General features: G+C 59.1%; 1 protein-coding gene across 2 annotated transcripts in view; it reads left to right on the forward strand.

Moving 5' to 3' along the window:
• Positions 1 to 13,672, forward strand: part of RGMA (repulsive guidance molecule BMP co-receptor a) — a 45,703-nt gene extending 32,031 nt beyond the window's left edge. For both annotated transcript variants that reach the window (XM_072798552.1, XM_072798542.1), the window contains exons 3-4: positions 3,052 to 3,566; positions 11,376 to 13,672. In XM_072798552.1, coding sequence (XP_072654653.1) covers positions 3,052 to 3,566; positions 11,376 to 12,047 — 1,187 coding nt within the window. In that variant the 3' untranslated portion in view covers positions 12,048 to 13,672. The remainder of the gene's footprint in view (positions 1 to 3,051; positions 3,567 to 11,375) is intronic.
• Positions 13,673 to 14,070: the final 398 nt, after the last annotated feature.

Here is a 14,070-nt window from a genome sequence, read left to right on the forward strand (position 1 = left end):
CCCGGAGAGCCCGGGGACCACAGGCCTCCCAGCTGGTGGGGAACTCTTGCAGCCAGGGTCCTCAGGGAGAGGCTGCAGGTCACTCAGTGGAGGTGAGGTGTGCCCTTGGACTTTTTTTCTTTTGAGAAGTTCCATGTTTACTTAAATGTGTATTCAGGAAAATAAAGCAAATTTGATATCAGAGTTACAGACTTCTCATTGTAATAGCTTTAAGTTGAAGAAGCGTGCTGACGTAAGCAGATGTGGTTAATCATAGGTAGTAATTGCCACAAAGAGAAACCCAGGGTGAATGTGGGAAGAGCACCAGGTGAGACCCCCGCAGGGTCTCCGTCCCACAGAGGCAGCCTCAGCAGCTGGCAGAAGCAATCGTGAATGTGCTCATTGTATAATGACGTGGAGCTGCCCACGGCGTGGACTCTTAGGTCTGACAGGCCAGGTGCAAATCCTGCTTCGGGTTCTTCACCAGACTTTGGGGAAGAAAAGCAGCCACGCCGAGCCTGGCTGTGCCCCGCAGGGAGTGGGAAGGCCAGTGGTGCCTGGTCCTGGGGCTGGCTCAACTGAGGCACCAGCCCGAGACGGAGCAAGGAGCTGGGACTTTGCTTTCTGCTGTCCCAGGTCAGCTTTGGCAGAGCCCAGGCCAGCACAGCTCCTGCGAGGGTGGCAGCGGTCTAGCTATAAAGGGCCAGGTGGTGGCCTTTCGCCCCTTTGGGTACACCGAGCCTGGCTGCAGGCAGGGCTCCCGAGGCTGGTGGGCAGAGCCCAGGTAGCTGCCACTCCACCCAGGCCCGTGTCTGCACACCTTGCACCTGGAATTAGTGAGGCCGCCCAAGCGGCCTGGGGGCAGCGGCCTGGGGGCGGTGGGGGGGGGGGGGCGGCAACCGACCAGAGAGGGGGAGTTGGTAGTCCCTGCCCCTCCCAGCCAGTGCCTTTGTACCTTGTTCCTCTGCACAGCACCCCGTCCACGCACACCTACCCTCTCACCTCACTTCACCTCACCCTGAGGGACTCCTCCTCCTTCTCCCACACGGGTCACATTAGCATTTTGCAACCCACAGGAGGGTTGGGCCTTGGGTGTCTTCTGTCGGTTGGTGAAATATGAACACAGAAGGGCCAGAGCATCTTTTAGTTGCTTTTCCAGGGACACCTGCCCCTAGAAGCACGCTTCTGTGGGAGGGAGACCATGCGGGCAGGGGGAGCGTCTCACCTAGTGCTCTTCCCACGTTCACCCCAGGTTTCTCTTTGTGGCAATTATCACCGATGACTAACCAGATCTGCTTATGTCAACACGCTTCTTCAACTTAAAATAAAGCTATTAAAATGGGAAGTCTGTAACTCTTCTATCAAATTTGCCTTATTTTTCCTAATACACATTTAAGCAAATACGTAATGTCTCAAAAGAAAAAAATGTCCACCCAGATTCCACCTGAAACAACCTGGTTTGCCAGCAGTGTGACAAATACAGGTGAAGTTAGGGGAGGAGCGTGAATTTTTGGACAAGTGCTGGCTCTCCCCCGTGCCCAGGTGTGTGACCTGGCAGGTCAGCTTCAGGTCCAGGCAGGTGTCTGTCGAGGAGGCAGATCTCTAAGAGACAGGCCATCCAGGTGTCCAGGCTCAGGGCAGCTGCTCCGATGTTTCTTCCCTCTGCCTGCCCTTTCTGTCCCTGGCTTTATTGGCAACTTGATTTTGTAAAACTCAAGGTAAAGGAGGCAGCACCAGAGAAGCAAACTGACTTTTCCAAGGGTTTGTGAGCCAGGCTGGCGGCCCAATCAGGAGTGCCTAGAGCAATAGCCCCATCCTCCTGTTGATGATTCCAGCATTGGGCTATGACCCCAGAGGCCAGGCCTCCCAGCTGGTTGGCCAGCCAGCCCCTTTGCTCCTGGAACCTGTGTAGAACCTTCCTTCCTGTTGCCCATCTGCATGCCTGGCCACTGAAGTCACTAGGAACGGTGCAAAAGAATCTAGGGAGCCAGGAAGGGGTAGGTTCCACGTGTCCAGGTACAAGATACAGGTGTGTCAGAGCCACAGTTTTCAGGCATGGTCATTTGTAGCTAATTGTCACTAATGTCTCAAAGCTTGTGAGTGACTTTAAAAAAAAAAAAAAAAACACGAATTAAGGCAGATCCAAGGTTATGGCTCTCAGTTGCTTCCCAGCATCCTCCCCTGAGCAGGACAGAGGAGGGATGGAGTGATGGTGACCAAAGGGGAAGCTGCCCTTGCTCTGCAGACAAGGAGACCAGAACCAGGCCTTCTGTGACCAAAGCTCATAGAGTAATCACACTAACCTGTGTGCACTGACCTTGTTCTCTACACCAGTACCATTCTTACTCCTTTATTTAAACACTTTGACCAACCTCATAAGGCCCATACTACTATTAGCCATTTTTTTTCTAAGATTTTATTTTTATTTATTCATGAGAAACAGAGAGAGAGAGAGAGGCAGAGATACAGGCAGAGGGAAAAGCAGGCTCCATGCAGGGAGCCCGATGTGAGACTCAATCCGGGGACCCCAAGATCATGCCGTGGACCGAAGGCAGGTGCTAAACCGCTGAGCCATTCAGGCGTCCCTATTACCCATTTTTTGAGGTAAATCTAATGAGGCACAGAGAAGTCTGGTGACTTGTACAAGGTCACCCAGTAGTGAGGCTTAACTCCCAGGCTGCTGCCTGTTGCTTTTGCCAAAACACTTGGGGAGAGCCGTCAAAGTGTCAGCAGATGTCAAAGACCCAAGGGTGGCTCCCCAGCTCCCAGAGTCCTGCTGCCCAGAAACACTGACCAGTCCTCTTTACAGGCTGGGAACTGTGGGCTGGGCCTCCCCTGGCCCTTGCAGCAGGTGGCTCTGCGTGCCCGACGCCGACTGGGGGGTCACCCTGAGCAGAAGGCTGGGAAGGGCAGGTGCAGCCCAGCCCTCCCACCTGCGGGGATTACGGGCCATCAGGGTGTGAATGTGCCACTCGGGGAGCTCCGCAGCGTGGGCCGAGATGTCCCCCGGGGGCAGGAGGCCTTGGGCTGCTGGCTGCCCTTGACAGCGTGTGTCCCTTCCTCTCCCCACAGCCACGTCCCCGTGCAAGATCCTCAAGTGCAACTCTGAGTTCTGGAGCGCCACAGCGGGCAGCCACTCCCCGGCCTCGGACGACGCCCCCGAGTTCTGCGCCGCTCTGCGCACCTACGCCCTGTGCACGCGGCGCACGGCCCGCACCTGCCGGGGCGACCTGGCCTACCACTCGGCCGTCCATGGCATAGAGGACCTCATGAGCCAGTACAACTGCTCCAAGGATGGCCCCACGTCGCAGCCGCGCCTGCGCACCCTCCCGCCGCCCAGCGACAGCCAGGAGCGCTCCGACAGCCCCGAGATCTGCCACTACGAGAAAAGCTTCCACAAGCACTCGGCGGCCCCCAACTACACGCACTGCGGCCTCTTCGGGGACCCGCACCTCAGGACTTTCACAGACCGCTTCCAGACCTGCAAGGTGCAGGGCGCCTGGCCGCTCATCGACAATAATTACCTGAACGTGCAGGTCACCAACACACCTGTGCTGCCTGGCTCGGCCGCCACCGCCACCAGCAAGGTAAGGGTGAGTTTGGGTTGTGTGCATGCGCGTATGTGTGCTTGCATCGCTGTGCGAATGCTGGGGCCAGGTGTAAAGTGGATTTCTTACTGGGACTATTGTCCGCAAATTTTAGAAACATTTGCCAGAGCACTCAGTTTCAAGCTTTTGGAATATTCTTTTCTTGCCTCCAAACTGTGTTTGGTAGAACTCCAGTATTAAAACTTGATAAAGGAGAAGCCTCTCTACAGGTACGTCTCCATCGTTCCCTCAGGGAGGGCGAACCCCATCCGCTGTGGACAAGTGGACTCGACAGCCCCTGCAGGGGACGGTCCTATCCAGGGGTTCTCACGTGGCTGTACGTTTACAAACTAAACAGATTTTATTTTTCTTTTTTAAAAGATTGTATTGATTTATTGAACAGAGAGAGCGAGCACGAGCAGGGGAAGTGGAGGCAGAAGGAGGAGAAGCAGGCTCCCTGCTGAGCAGGGAGCCCAATGTGGGGCTTGATCCCAGGGCCCCAGGATCATGACCTGAGCTGAAGGCAGATGCTTAACCATCTGAGCCACCCACACACCCCAAACTGAATAGATTTTAGAGGATAGTGATTCTGGGCCTCCCTACAGGCTGGTATAACACCAGGTCTCTGGGTGGGGTCAGCATGTGTTGATTTTTTTTTTTTTTTAAAGTTCCCAGTGATTCTGGCACATGGAGGGGTTAGGGACACCAGCTTAGATGCCAGGGCTGTAGGATGTTGAAGGGGCCAGCAAGGCTGCAGGGTACCATCCTGCCCTCTCTTTGCCTATACTGACAGGCTGCATGCAGCCCAAGGCAGGCGGGCTGTGGTGTCTGGGGGCAGAAGGAGATGGAGCAAGTGAGGATAGAGAAGCAGCTTACTGAGCCTCCGAGGGGCCACCCATGCAGCTTTTCCCTCCTTCCTTGGGCCAGCCCTGCCTGGCTGGGGCAGCTCCCTTTGACACATCCCAAAAGTGAGCTGTGCCTCTCCACCCAAAGTGCAGTGGGCTGGGAATGCTGAGCTAGCATTTGACCTGGGCTGGGTGGCTGTGGAGACGGGCATGTTCTCATTTGCCTTCTGGAGCCCCAGGGGCCACTGAGAGCCGGTCATCTTCTGACCCCAGAAGGCCTCAGTCTCTGGGTGGCAGGACTCAAATCCTGCTCGTGGGGCTATAGCCAGAGGCAGCCACGGATGTGGCCTGTGGCCCAGGCTCTTGGACATCCCCATCTTCCCCTCACCATCACTTACTTCCAGGAGGGTCTCCCTTGACCTCATACTCAGACTCAGCCAGAGGGTGCAGCCTCAAGCCCTGGAGGCCAGTGGGTTCTCAGGGTGCAGAGGATGGGGACGCATGGACCTCCTCGGGGTCTGGCCCACCAGATCCCCTGGGTTTCCGGGTTGGCAGTGCATCTGTTTTCCTAGGAAAAGCACGTTGCAAGGCAGCACATTGGGCAGCGCCACACTGGTCCACAAGGCTGTTTCTGTTCCTTCCTATCCCTCCACACCCCAGAGCAGGACAGTGAGGTGACCTGGCAGCCAGGAAAACCCCGCCATCTCCCTCTGCCCTGGTGGCCCTGCATGCCTCCAGAGGGTCTCTTTCTGGGCCCCACTGCAGGATAGGAAACAAATGGGTCTTGGCCCCATGGACGCCCTTACAGGCCCTTGGCACCAGGCCATGAAGCCTAGTGGGCAGCAGAATCATGGCCAGCACGCTCTCCACCCTGTCCGCCCTCCCAGCCCTCCGCAGAATGAGGGGGGCCCACGTCAAAGACCCAGCCGCCTTCCCTGGGGCCCTTAGCCTACCCGCCTCCCTCCTTCCCTAGAGCCAAGATAAATGAATGCCGGGAGCCTGAGGCTGCAGCTTCTAAATCCAGCAGCAAACATACTGCGGGAGGGGACCCCGCCTCCCTGTCCACCCTGGCAGGGGCACACAGACAAGTCTGAGGGTATGAGAGTGACATGGACTCTAGAAGCCCTGCCCCCTCTTCACCCAGGGTGCTGTGAGCAGCAGATGTGATAACAGAGCAGAGCACAGACTTGAGAGGTAGTGTGGCTTGTGACCAGCGGGGCTGGGCTGCTGCCCCCACTGACCAGGGGGAGAAGAGTACAGGGGTGATAGGGGGATCGAGCCTTTAGGCCCCATCCCATCTGGTCCTGCAGGCTGGGGCAACGTGCCTGGGCTTAGAACCCCTGGATACCAACCTCAGCTCTTCACTGGCATGCACTGGGACCCTGAGCCCAGCGACACTGTCCCAAAACCAAATGGGTTAATGATCCAGTCACTTGTCTGTGTTCTTCAAATGTCCACTCTGCTCCAGGCTCGCTGCTGGGCCACAGCCAGCAGAAGTGCCCACACAGGGATGAGAGCCCCTCTCATCCCATCCCAGCCTGGAGGTTCCAGAAAGCATGGGGCTCTGCTGCAGAGTTTGACCCACCCAGCCCCTTCCTGCCCAGCGGCCTTCGTTTACACCCCCATTGGCCAGGAGGCAGCACGGGGCTTGGACCCCGGAGACCCAGCAGCGACAGGGTGGGTCTGTCGCCAAGTCAGTCTCCGGCCTCAGGGCAGCCTGGGTTCCCCGGGTGAGAACCGCCAGTGGCTGGTTTCCAGAGCCCTTGGCCTGCCCACACCTGTTCTTTTAGGCCTCTGCTGCGCAGGTGTGTTGGTTTTGTTCATTCATTGATTCAACAAACATTTACGAAACACCTCTTTTGTGCCAGCCTCTGCGCTGGGTGCTTCCGCCCTCCTGGCAGCTCCCAGGCTGATAATGGGGAACGAAGGCAGGCAGAGGGGTGTGCTTGTGGTGGGTGCAGGATGCTCTGCCCAGAGCACTGGGGAGGGCTTCCTCCCAAGTCCTTGGGAGCAGAAGACCAGGGGAGAGACAGCAGAGCCAGGCCAGGCGTGGGGGGGCCGCCTGGAGCCTCGGGGGAAGCACGAGAAGCCAGGAGGCTGTTACCTCTGAGGGGCTTTCGTGCCTCCCCGCCAGAGCCCTCTGCCAGCCCCTTCTGGCCACTTGAACCCACTGCCCTGTGTACCCCCCTCCTCACCCGAGGGGGCCTCAGCTCCTTTTCCATGAAACCGGCATCATCCAGCCCAGCCCAGCCCTCTGTCCTCATAGATGAGCAAGATGTCGTGTTTTCCAGCCCAAGGTGAAACATTAGCCAGCTCCCCGCCGCCGTGGGCCTTCCTTCTTGCTCAGCCCCCACTCCACCACCCTCCTTCCAGCTGTACTGGGAGCACCCCATTGTACAGATCGGAAGACCGAGGCTCAGGGAGGAGAGGAATTCATGTGTCTGCCGTCCCCTCCTCCACCTCCTTGCTGGTTCCGCCTAGAAATTACCACCCATCTGTTCACACCGCCTGACTCATCTCTTTGGTCTGTCACCCCCACTCCCGGAGTGTGAGCTCCTTGAGGACAAGGGTCTTGGACTCTGGCCCCCTTGTGTAGATACAGCCCCTGGTGCTGGGCCTCAGGCCGCTCTGGGCGGGGGGCGGGGGGCGGCAAAGGCAGGAGTGGCAGCCGCACCCGTGGCCGTGCTGGCAGCCAGCCGCCCGGCTTTCGACAGGCCCCTTCATGCTGTTACTTGTGGTTGAGTCCCTGGCACTGGTGCCAAGAAGAGTCTAGCAGGCTGTCAGCCTTCCAGGAGCCTGTCTCCACGAGAGATGACGGTTAGAGGGAAACCAGCCTTTCCTGTTCCAGGAGACTGATGCACTTGGAAGGCAGTACCCCCCACCCCCAGCCCCGCTCCCCAGCTCGCCAGGCAGGGACACCAGAGCCCCTCGTCGCTCGCCCCCTCCCCAGTGGCAGGACCACCCACTGCCCAGACCACCCTGGCTGCACCCCCCCCCCCGCCCCCCGCAGGCAGCCTCCACATCAGGGCGGGAGCTGTGGGATGGAGAGAAGGGAGCAGCAGGAGGTGGAACTAATAAGTGGCCATTTCTGTAGGCCAGGGATGGCAGCGTCGCGGCAGGATGGAGGGGCTGCGGCCACCTGTGACATCCCACAGCAAACCAGAAGGGCCCGGCCGCCCGGGACCAGGCGGTGGCCCCAGAGGGAAGGATGGGGAAATGGAGTCCAGTGCCCAGGCTGCCCTGTGCAGCCCGGGCCTCCCGTGTAGCACCCCCAGGCTCCTGGCAGGGTCCCCGGCTTCCAGCTTGGGAGCACCAGCTCCTCGTGTCCGGTGCGGACAGCAGAATGTGCCCCCGTCCATCCTGACCATTCACGCGGCCCCACGGGCACAGCACCAGGGACCCCAAGACTTCCAGGGAACCACGAAAAGACCTTAATTTGTTTTAAAGTCAGAAGGAAAAAATCAGCGTAATCCAACCTCGACTATATTAGTCTTCGCACCAAAGCAATCAACAAAATGTAGTTTTAATATTTTTGATGGAGAAAGGGGCCTGCAAAGGCCGAAGAGCCTGGAGTCCCCAAAAACCCAGCTGCAGCCTGTCTCTCATCCTCAGCTTTTTGAGTATCAGGGTGAGAAGGGGGAGTTTCTCCGTGAAGGTCCAGTCCCCTCGTGCACCCCAACACTTTACCAGTATGGAGGGACCCGAGATCAGTGACGAGACAGCCCTGGACACCTGCAGCCGGGCCCTCGCTGACCTGTTGGTTTGCTCAGCCTAGAACTTCAGCTCCACGGTTGAGGCTCCAGGCTGAGGCTTCTTCCTGCCTGCTACCCCCTCGTCCTCCTGTCTGTGCCCCTGGCCACCCCTGCAGCCCCCTGAATTGCAGCCACACTGCCTGGCCTGTGGCCTGGCCATGCACCCCACCCTGGGCCCCAGCCTTTCTGGACCCTGGGCCTGAGCTGAGGGTCCCTCACGGCTCTCCGGGCTCCCTTTGCCTACAGGACCCACTTGCAGTCTCCAGCAGGCCTGGGCCTTGCCTTTGTCTTACCCTGTGCCTTTTGGCCAGAAACTCCTTTAGTGCTTGGTGGCACCGCCAGTCCTCTCTACCCCGAGGACTGTCCCAGGCCTTCATTGTGCTGCTCCAACTGCCACATCGCCCAGGGTGCCCAGGCACAAAATCCAGCCACAGCCAGGACATCTGGGACCTGCCTCAGGCTGCAGACTCTCTGAGGACGTGGGGTACCCTTCAGGGGTCCCATTAGACAGCTGGCTAGGCCTCTCCCCTCCTGGGGGCAGGGAGAAGTTCTAGGAATGGTGGCCCAGGGGGTGGGGGCAGTGCCAGGGAACCCAAAGGGCCTGGGCACCACTTGCCCCATGAGACAGCCTCCCTCCCTGGCTTTGGGCTGGAGTTCAGGTCCCAGCTGCCCTTGGCTCAGGGGGCAGGGACCTTAAAGCCACCAGTGGTAAAAAGCTGGTACCTGGGAAGAGGAATGAAGGAGGGTATTGTTTCTCTCCCAAATGTGACTCCTGTCTCCAGCCCATGCAGTCTTCCTAGTTATGATGATGGGGGGAGAAAGCAGCCTGGCACTTCACCCAGGATAACAAGGGGAAGCATGCTTACTCCCCAGGCTATTTGTCTCCCATCCTTCTCCCAGGCCTCCCACTCTGTGGGCTTGTGGCCAAGAAGCGCCCCGGGGCTGGAAACCAGGAGAATGAAACCCAGCTCTACCTCTTGCTGGCTGTGTGACCTTGGGCAAGTCACTTGGCCTCTCTGAGCCTAAATTTTCTCCACTCTAAATGGGAGGTAATGTCATCCTCCCCTGCCGCACCACACAGAACTAGAAGATGCAGGAACCGTGCCTGTGTCTGTGGTTCACAGGAGGATGGTTACTAGTGGAGCCGCCCAGCCATTTGCTTCTCCTCAAGCAGCTCACCCAGGCCCTCACCCCCGGCTGCAGCCACCAGCAGAAATAGGCCTCCCTGTTCCTGCCCTGGCCAGGGCTGCGTGCTCAGCCTGGAGCCCCCGCCATCTCCATCCCCTGTCTTCCTTTCTCTGACTGGTGCCTTTCTCCTCTCCTCCCCCCTGCGTCCCTCCAGGGCCTGGCCAGGTGACTCCTCAGGGCAGCCCTGCCACAGTGGCCTCTGCCTGCTTGTTCTTTCCTGGGGCACGAAATCTCCTCTTCCACCTGCTGTTACCTTTAGCCAATGGCTTACAGTCCTTTTGAAGGCATTTAGCTGTAAGTCCCATGTTAGATGGCTGTGGACCGGGATCCCTGGGTGGCGCAGCGGTTTGGCGTCTGCCTTTGGCCCAGGGCGTGATCCTGGAGACCTGGGATCGAATCCCACGTCGGCCTCCTGGTGCATGGAGCCTGCTTCTCCCTCTGCCTATGTCTCTGCCTCTCTCTCTCTCTCTCTGTGTGACTATCATAAATAAATAAAATTAAAAAAAAAAAAAAAAAAGATGGCTGTGGACCGTATTAGTTTCCTGTTGCTCCTGTAACAAATACCACGAAGTCAGTGTTTCAAACAAGCAGAAATGTCTTCTCTTGTAGCTCTGGAGGTGAGAAATCTAAACTGTGTCTTTCAGGGCTAACATGAAGGTGTTAACAGGGTCAGTGCTTTTGGCTTCCAGGAGAGTATGTTCAGGGCTCTTCCAGCCTCTGGTGGTTGCCAGCATCCCTGGGCTATGGTCATACCCCTCCAGGCTCTGCCTCCATGGAAAGAGCCTTCCGTCTTTGATGGTCCAACCTCTCTCTGGCTCCATCTTAGGAGGACATGTGTGCTTGTATGCAGGGCCCACCCAAATAATCCAGGATAACTTCTCCATCTCAGTATCCTGAACCTAAACACATCTGCAGAGTCTCTTTTGCTTATAAGGTAACCTTCACAGGTTCCTGGCATTAGGGCCTGATATCTTGAAGGCCATTACTCAGCCTACTACAATAGATAATGAAGTTTTATTTTTAATTAGCTGTGCTTTTCTTTTTATGGTTCACCTCTATATATAGTAAATGAGCTGGTTTTCTATTTAGGGTAGTGATCTAAAGTTCCCCTCCTAAGTCAGTTTTCTCTTTTTTTAAAAAACAAGTTGGTTTTGTTTTAACTAAGTTTTTTAATTCCAGTATCGTTCCAACACGGTGTAATTTTTTTTAAACGATTTATTTATTTATTTATTTATTTATTTATTTATTTATTTATTCATTCATGAGAGACCCAGAGAGAGGGTCAGAGACATAGGCAGAGCGAGAAGCAGGCTCCCCACGGAGAGAAGGATGTGGGACTTGATCTTGGGATGCAGGATCACACCTGGAGCCAAAGGCAGATGCTCAACCCACTGAGCCACCCAGGCGCCCCCAACACGGTGTAATTTTTTTTTTTTTTTTTAACACGGTGTAATTTTAATCTCAGACGTGCAATACAGTGATTCGACAACTTTATACCACACTCGGTGCCCATCACAAGTATGATCTTCATCCCCTCCCCGTGTCCCCCCCCATTCCCGCACCCCACTCCCGTCTGGTCGTCGTCAGTCTGCTCTCCGTAGTTCAGAGTCTGTTTCTTGGTCTGTTCTTCTCTCCTTTAACCCCCTTTGTCCTATAGTAAAACACGTTGCTTTATTTATTTTTTTTTTATGATAGTCACAGAGAGAGAGAGAGAGAGAGAGAGAGAGAGGCAGAGGGAGAAGCAGGCTCCATGCACCGGGAGCCCGATGTGGGATTCGATCCCGGGTCTCCAGGATCGCGCCCTGGGCCAAAGGCAGGCGCCAAACCGCTGCGCCACCCAGGGATCCCAACACGTTGCTTTAAAGAAGGATGTTAAGTGCTTCATAATGCCGGTGGCACCAAAAGGTGACCGGGTCGGGCCGGCGGCTTGGGCTTGGGGCACGGCGGGGGCTCCTCGGTCCGGCGCCCCCGCACGCGCCCTGCGGCACCACTAACCCCGTCTCCGCCCCCCCCCCCCCTCCCAGCTCACCATCATCTTCAAGAACTTCCAGGAGTGTGTGGACCAGAAGGTGTACCAGGCCGAGATGGACGAGCTCCCGGCCGCCTTCGCCGACGGCTCCAAGAACGGCGGGGACAAGCACGGGGCCAACAGTCTGAAGATCACCGAGAAGGTGTCGGGCCAGCACGTGGAGATCCAGGCCAAGTACATCGGCACCACCATCGTGGTGCGCCAGGTGGGCCGCTACCTGACGTTCGCGGTGCGCATGCCCGAGGAGGTGGTGCACGCCGTGGAGGACCGCGACGGCCAGGGCCTCTACCTCTGCCTGCGGGGCTGCCCCCTCAACCAGCAGATCGACTTCCCGGGCCCCGGCGCCCGCAGCCCCGCGCCCGCCGCCGCGGACACCTTCCCCTACGAGGCGGCGGCGGCCAAGTGCAAGGAGAAGCTGCCGGTGGAGGACCTCTACTACCAGGCCTGCGTCTTCGACCTGCTCACCACCGGCGACGTCAACTTCACGCTGGCCGCCTACTACGCGCTGGAGGACGTCAAGATGCTGCACTCCGACAAGGACAGGCTGCACCTGTACGAGAGGACGCGGGAGCCGCCGGGCCGGGCCGCCGCGCCCCGGCCGCGCCTGGGCAGCCTCGCGCTCCTAGCCCTGCTCCCCGCCTTGCTGCGGGCCGTGGCCTCCGCCTAGGCCCGAGGGCGCGCTCCTGGCCCCAGCCCGGGGCGGCTGCGGGGGGCGGGGGGGGGGCGGCCGCAGGGGGCGGGGGCCGGGGGCGCCCTGCACGTCTGCGGAGCTCAGAGGCCGAGGGAGCCGCCGGCCGGCGGGCCGCGGAGCTGGGAGCTGGGAGCTGTGGACGGGGTGACCTCCCCAGCCCCCGCTCCCACCCCCTGCCTGGTGGGGGCCCCGGTGCGGTGCCGTCCGTGACAGTTGAGCTGTGCGAGGGGGGAGCCGCTCCCCTCCACCCGCCCCCAGTGTGAATGTGCAAAACAGCCCCTCAGGCCCGAGCCCCCCACGCCCGCCCCACCCCCGGAGACACTGGGAGACCCTGGGACCGATCAGAGTCGAGCTCCCCCCCACCCCAGCGATGCACTGAATCAGGCCCAGCTGACTGCTGCCCGCGCCCGCCACACGCACACACACACTCACACGAGCACACTCGCACACACTAGGCCGAGGTGCCCAGGCCTCCGCGAGGCTGGACCGCCCCCCCCCCCCAACCCAGGCAGGGCCTCCTTTCCCCTCGGGCTTTGGGACGACTCCGGGAGTCGGGGCGGCGGCTGCTCGGCGCCTCCAGCGGGCTGTAACCCCTTTGACCAGCAGGTGGCGCCCGCCGGGGCCCGGAGAGCGGCCGCGCGCAGCCCGGCGGCCTGTGTCCGCGCGCGGGTCCCCGCTTAGGGCCCGGGCCGCAGGCTCCCCAGGGGCAGCGGTGCTGTCAGCACGAGGTCTGAGCGACGCCACTCGTGGCCCCGGACGGGCCTCCCCGGCCCCCCGTTGTCCACTGTGCTCGGGAGCTCACGTCCTCGTTTCTAGCCCTTGATCCCTGTTCCCTTCTCTCCAGCAGGTGGCAAGAGCCCTTGGGCAGGGAGCTGGGCCCGCAGGGCGCGGGCGGGAGACGCGGCGGACAGGGCCAGCTGGCCTGCCCTGATCCTCGCCCCTCCCCACCTGCCCGCCAAGCCCCGCCCCCCGCCCGGCCACCCACGTCCGCGCTGGGGAGGCGGAGGAGCAGGGTCTGCGAGCTTCTCCACCCTGAGCATCCCTGGAGGGTCCCGTCCCCCTAGTCCCCGCCCTCCAGCCCGTGGCCACACAGCCCGGAGACGCTTGCCACCCAGAGCCCTGGCCCCCATCCGAGGAGCCCTGAACCAGGCCCTGCCTCTGCTGCTGTTCCAGAGAGCCCAGGGGCCAAGGCCGGCTCGGGCTCCACTCCCAAAGGTCCAGGAGGGCGGTTCCCACAGCCCCACACCGACCTGGCCCCCCAGCCTGGCAGCCCTCCTGCTGTTCCCCAGGGACCTCTCATACACTGGCCCAGGAGGCTCCCTGCCTCCCCTCCAAGAGGTCCCCTCTCTGCCCCAGCAGGGGCCGGCAGGTGGGAGGCGCGGCCCCGCCCGCCCTGCTGGTTTTTAGATGGTCCCTATGTTGGAAGTAAAAAGTGAAGCACTTTATTTTGGTTGTGTTTGATCGCGTTCTGCTTGGAAGTGGGGACTCCTCACTGCGTCCTTGTGTCTGCGACCTGTGTCGAGTGTCACCGCATGTACATATTGTAAATTATTTATTAACGGCTAAATGCAAGTAAAGTTTGGGGTTTTTTTGTTTTGTTATTTTCTTTTGGAGTGCGTGTTGGAATTTGCTTTCTGATTAGACTGGCCCCTTTGGAAAGGTGGAGAATAGGCTTCGGTCGTGGGAGTCCACCTACAGTGTGTGCACCTGGATGCAACTCACGCACGCGTGCTCACGTGCCCGTGAAAAGGGGCGTCGCAGATGCTTGTGGAGGGTGAAGCCATTGAACACAAGCTTCCTACTTCTCCAGAACAGCTTTTTCTCCTTATGGGGCTTGAGGCCTCCCAAGTTTTCTTGCCTTGACTAAGCCGGAACAGTTTCAGGAACAGATGGCCATGTGGCAGAGGGACATGAACAGGGGTGTGGGGTGAGAGGTTGGGTGGACTGGACTCAGATCCAGGATGCTGCCATGTGGCTGCCCACCCTCCATGCAGGCCCC

The sequence above is a fragment of the Canis lupus genome, chromosome 2 (assembly GCF_048164855.1).
Source record: "Canis lupus baileyi chromosome 2, mCanLup2.hap1, whole genome shotgun sequence".
NCBI classification, from domain to species: Eukaryota; Metazoa; Chordata; class Mammalia; order Carnivora; family Canidae; genus Canis; species Canis lupus.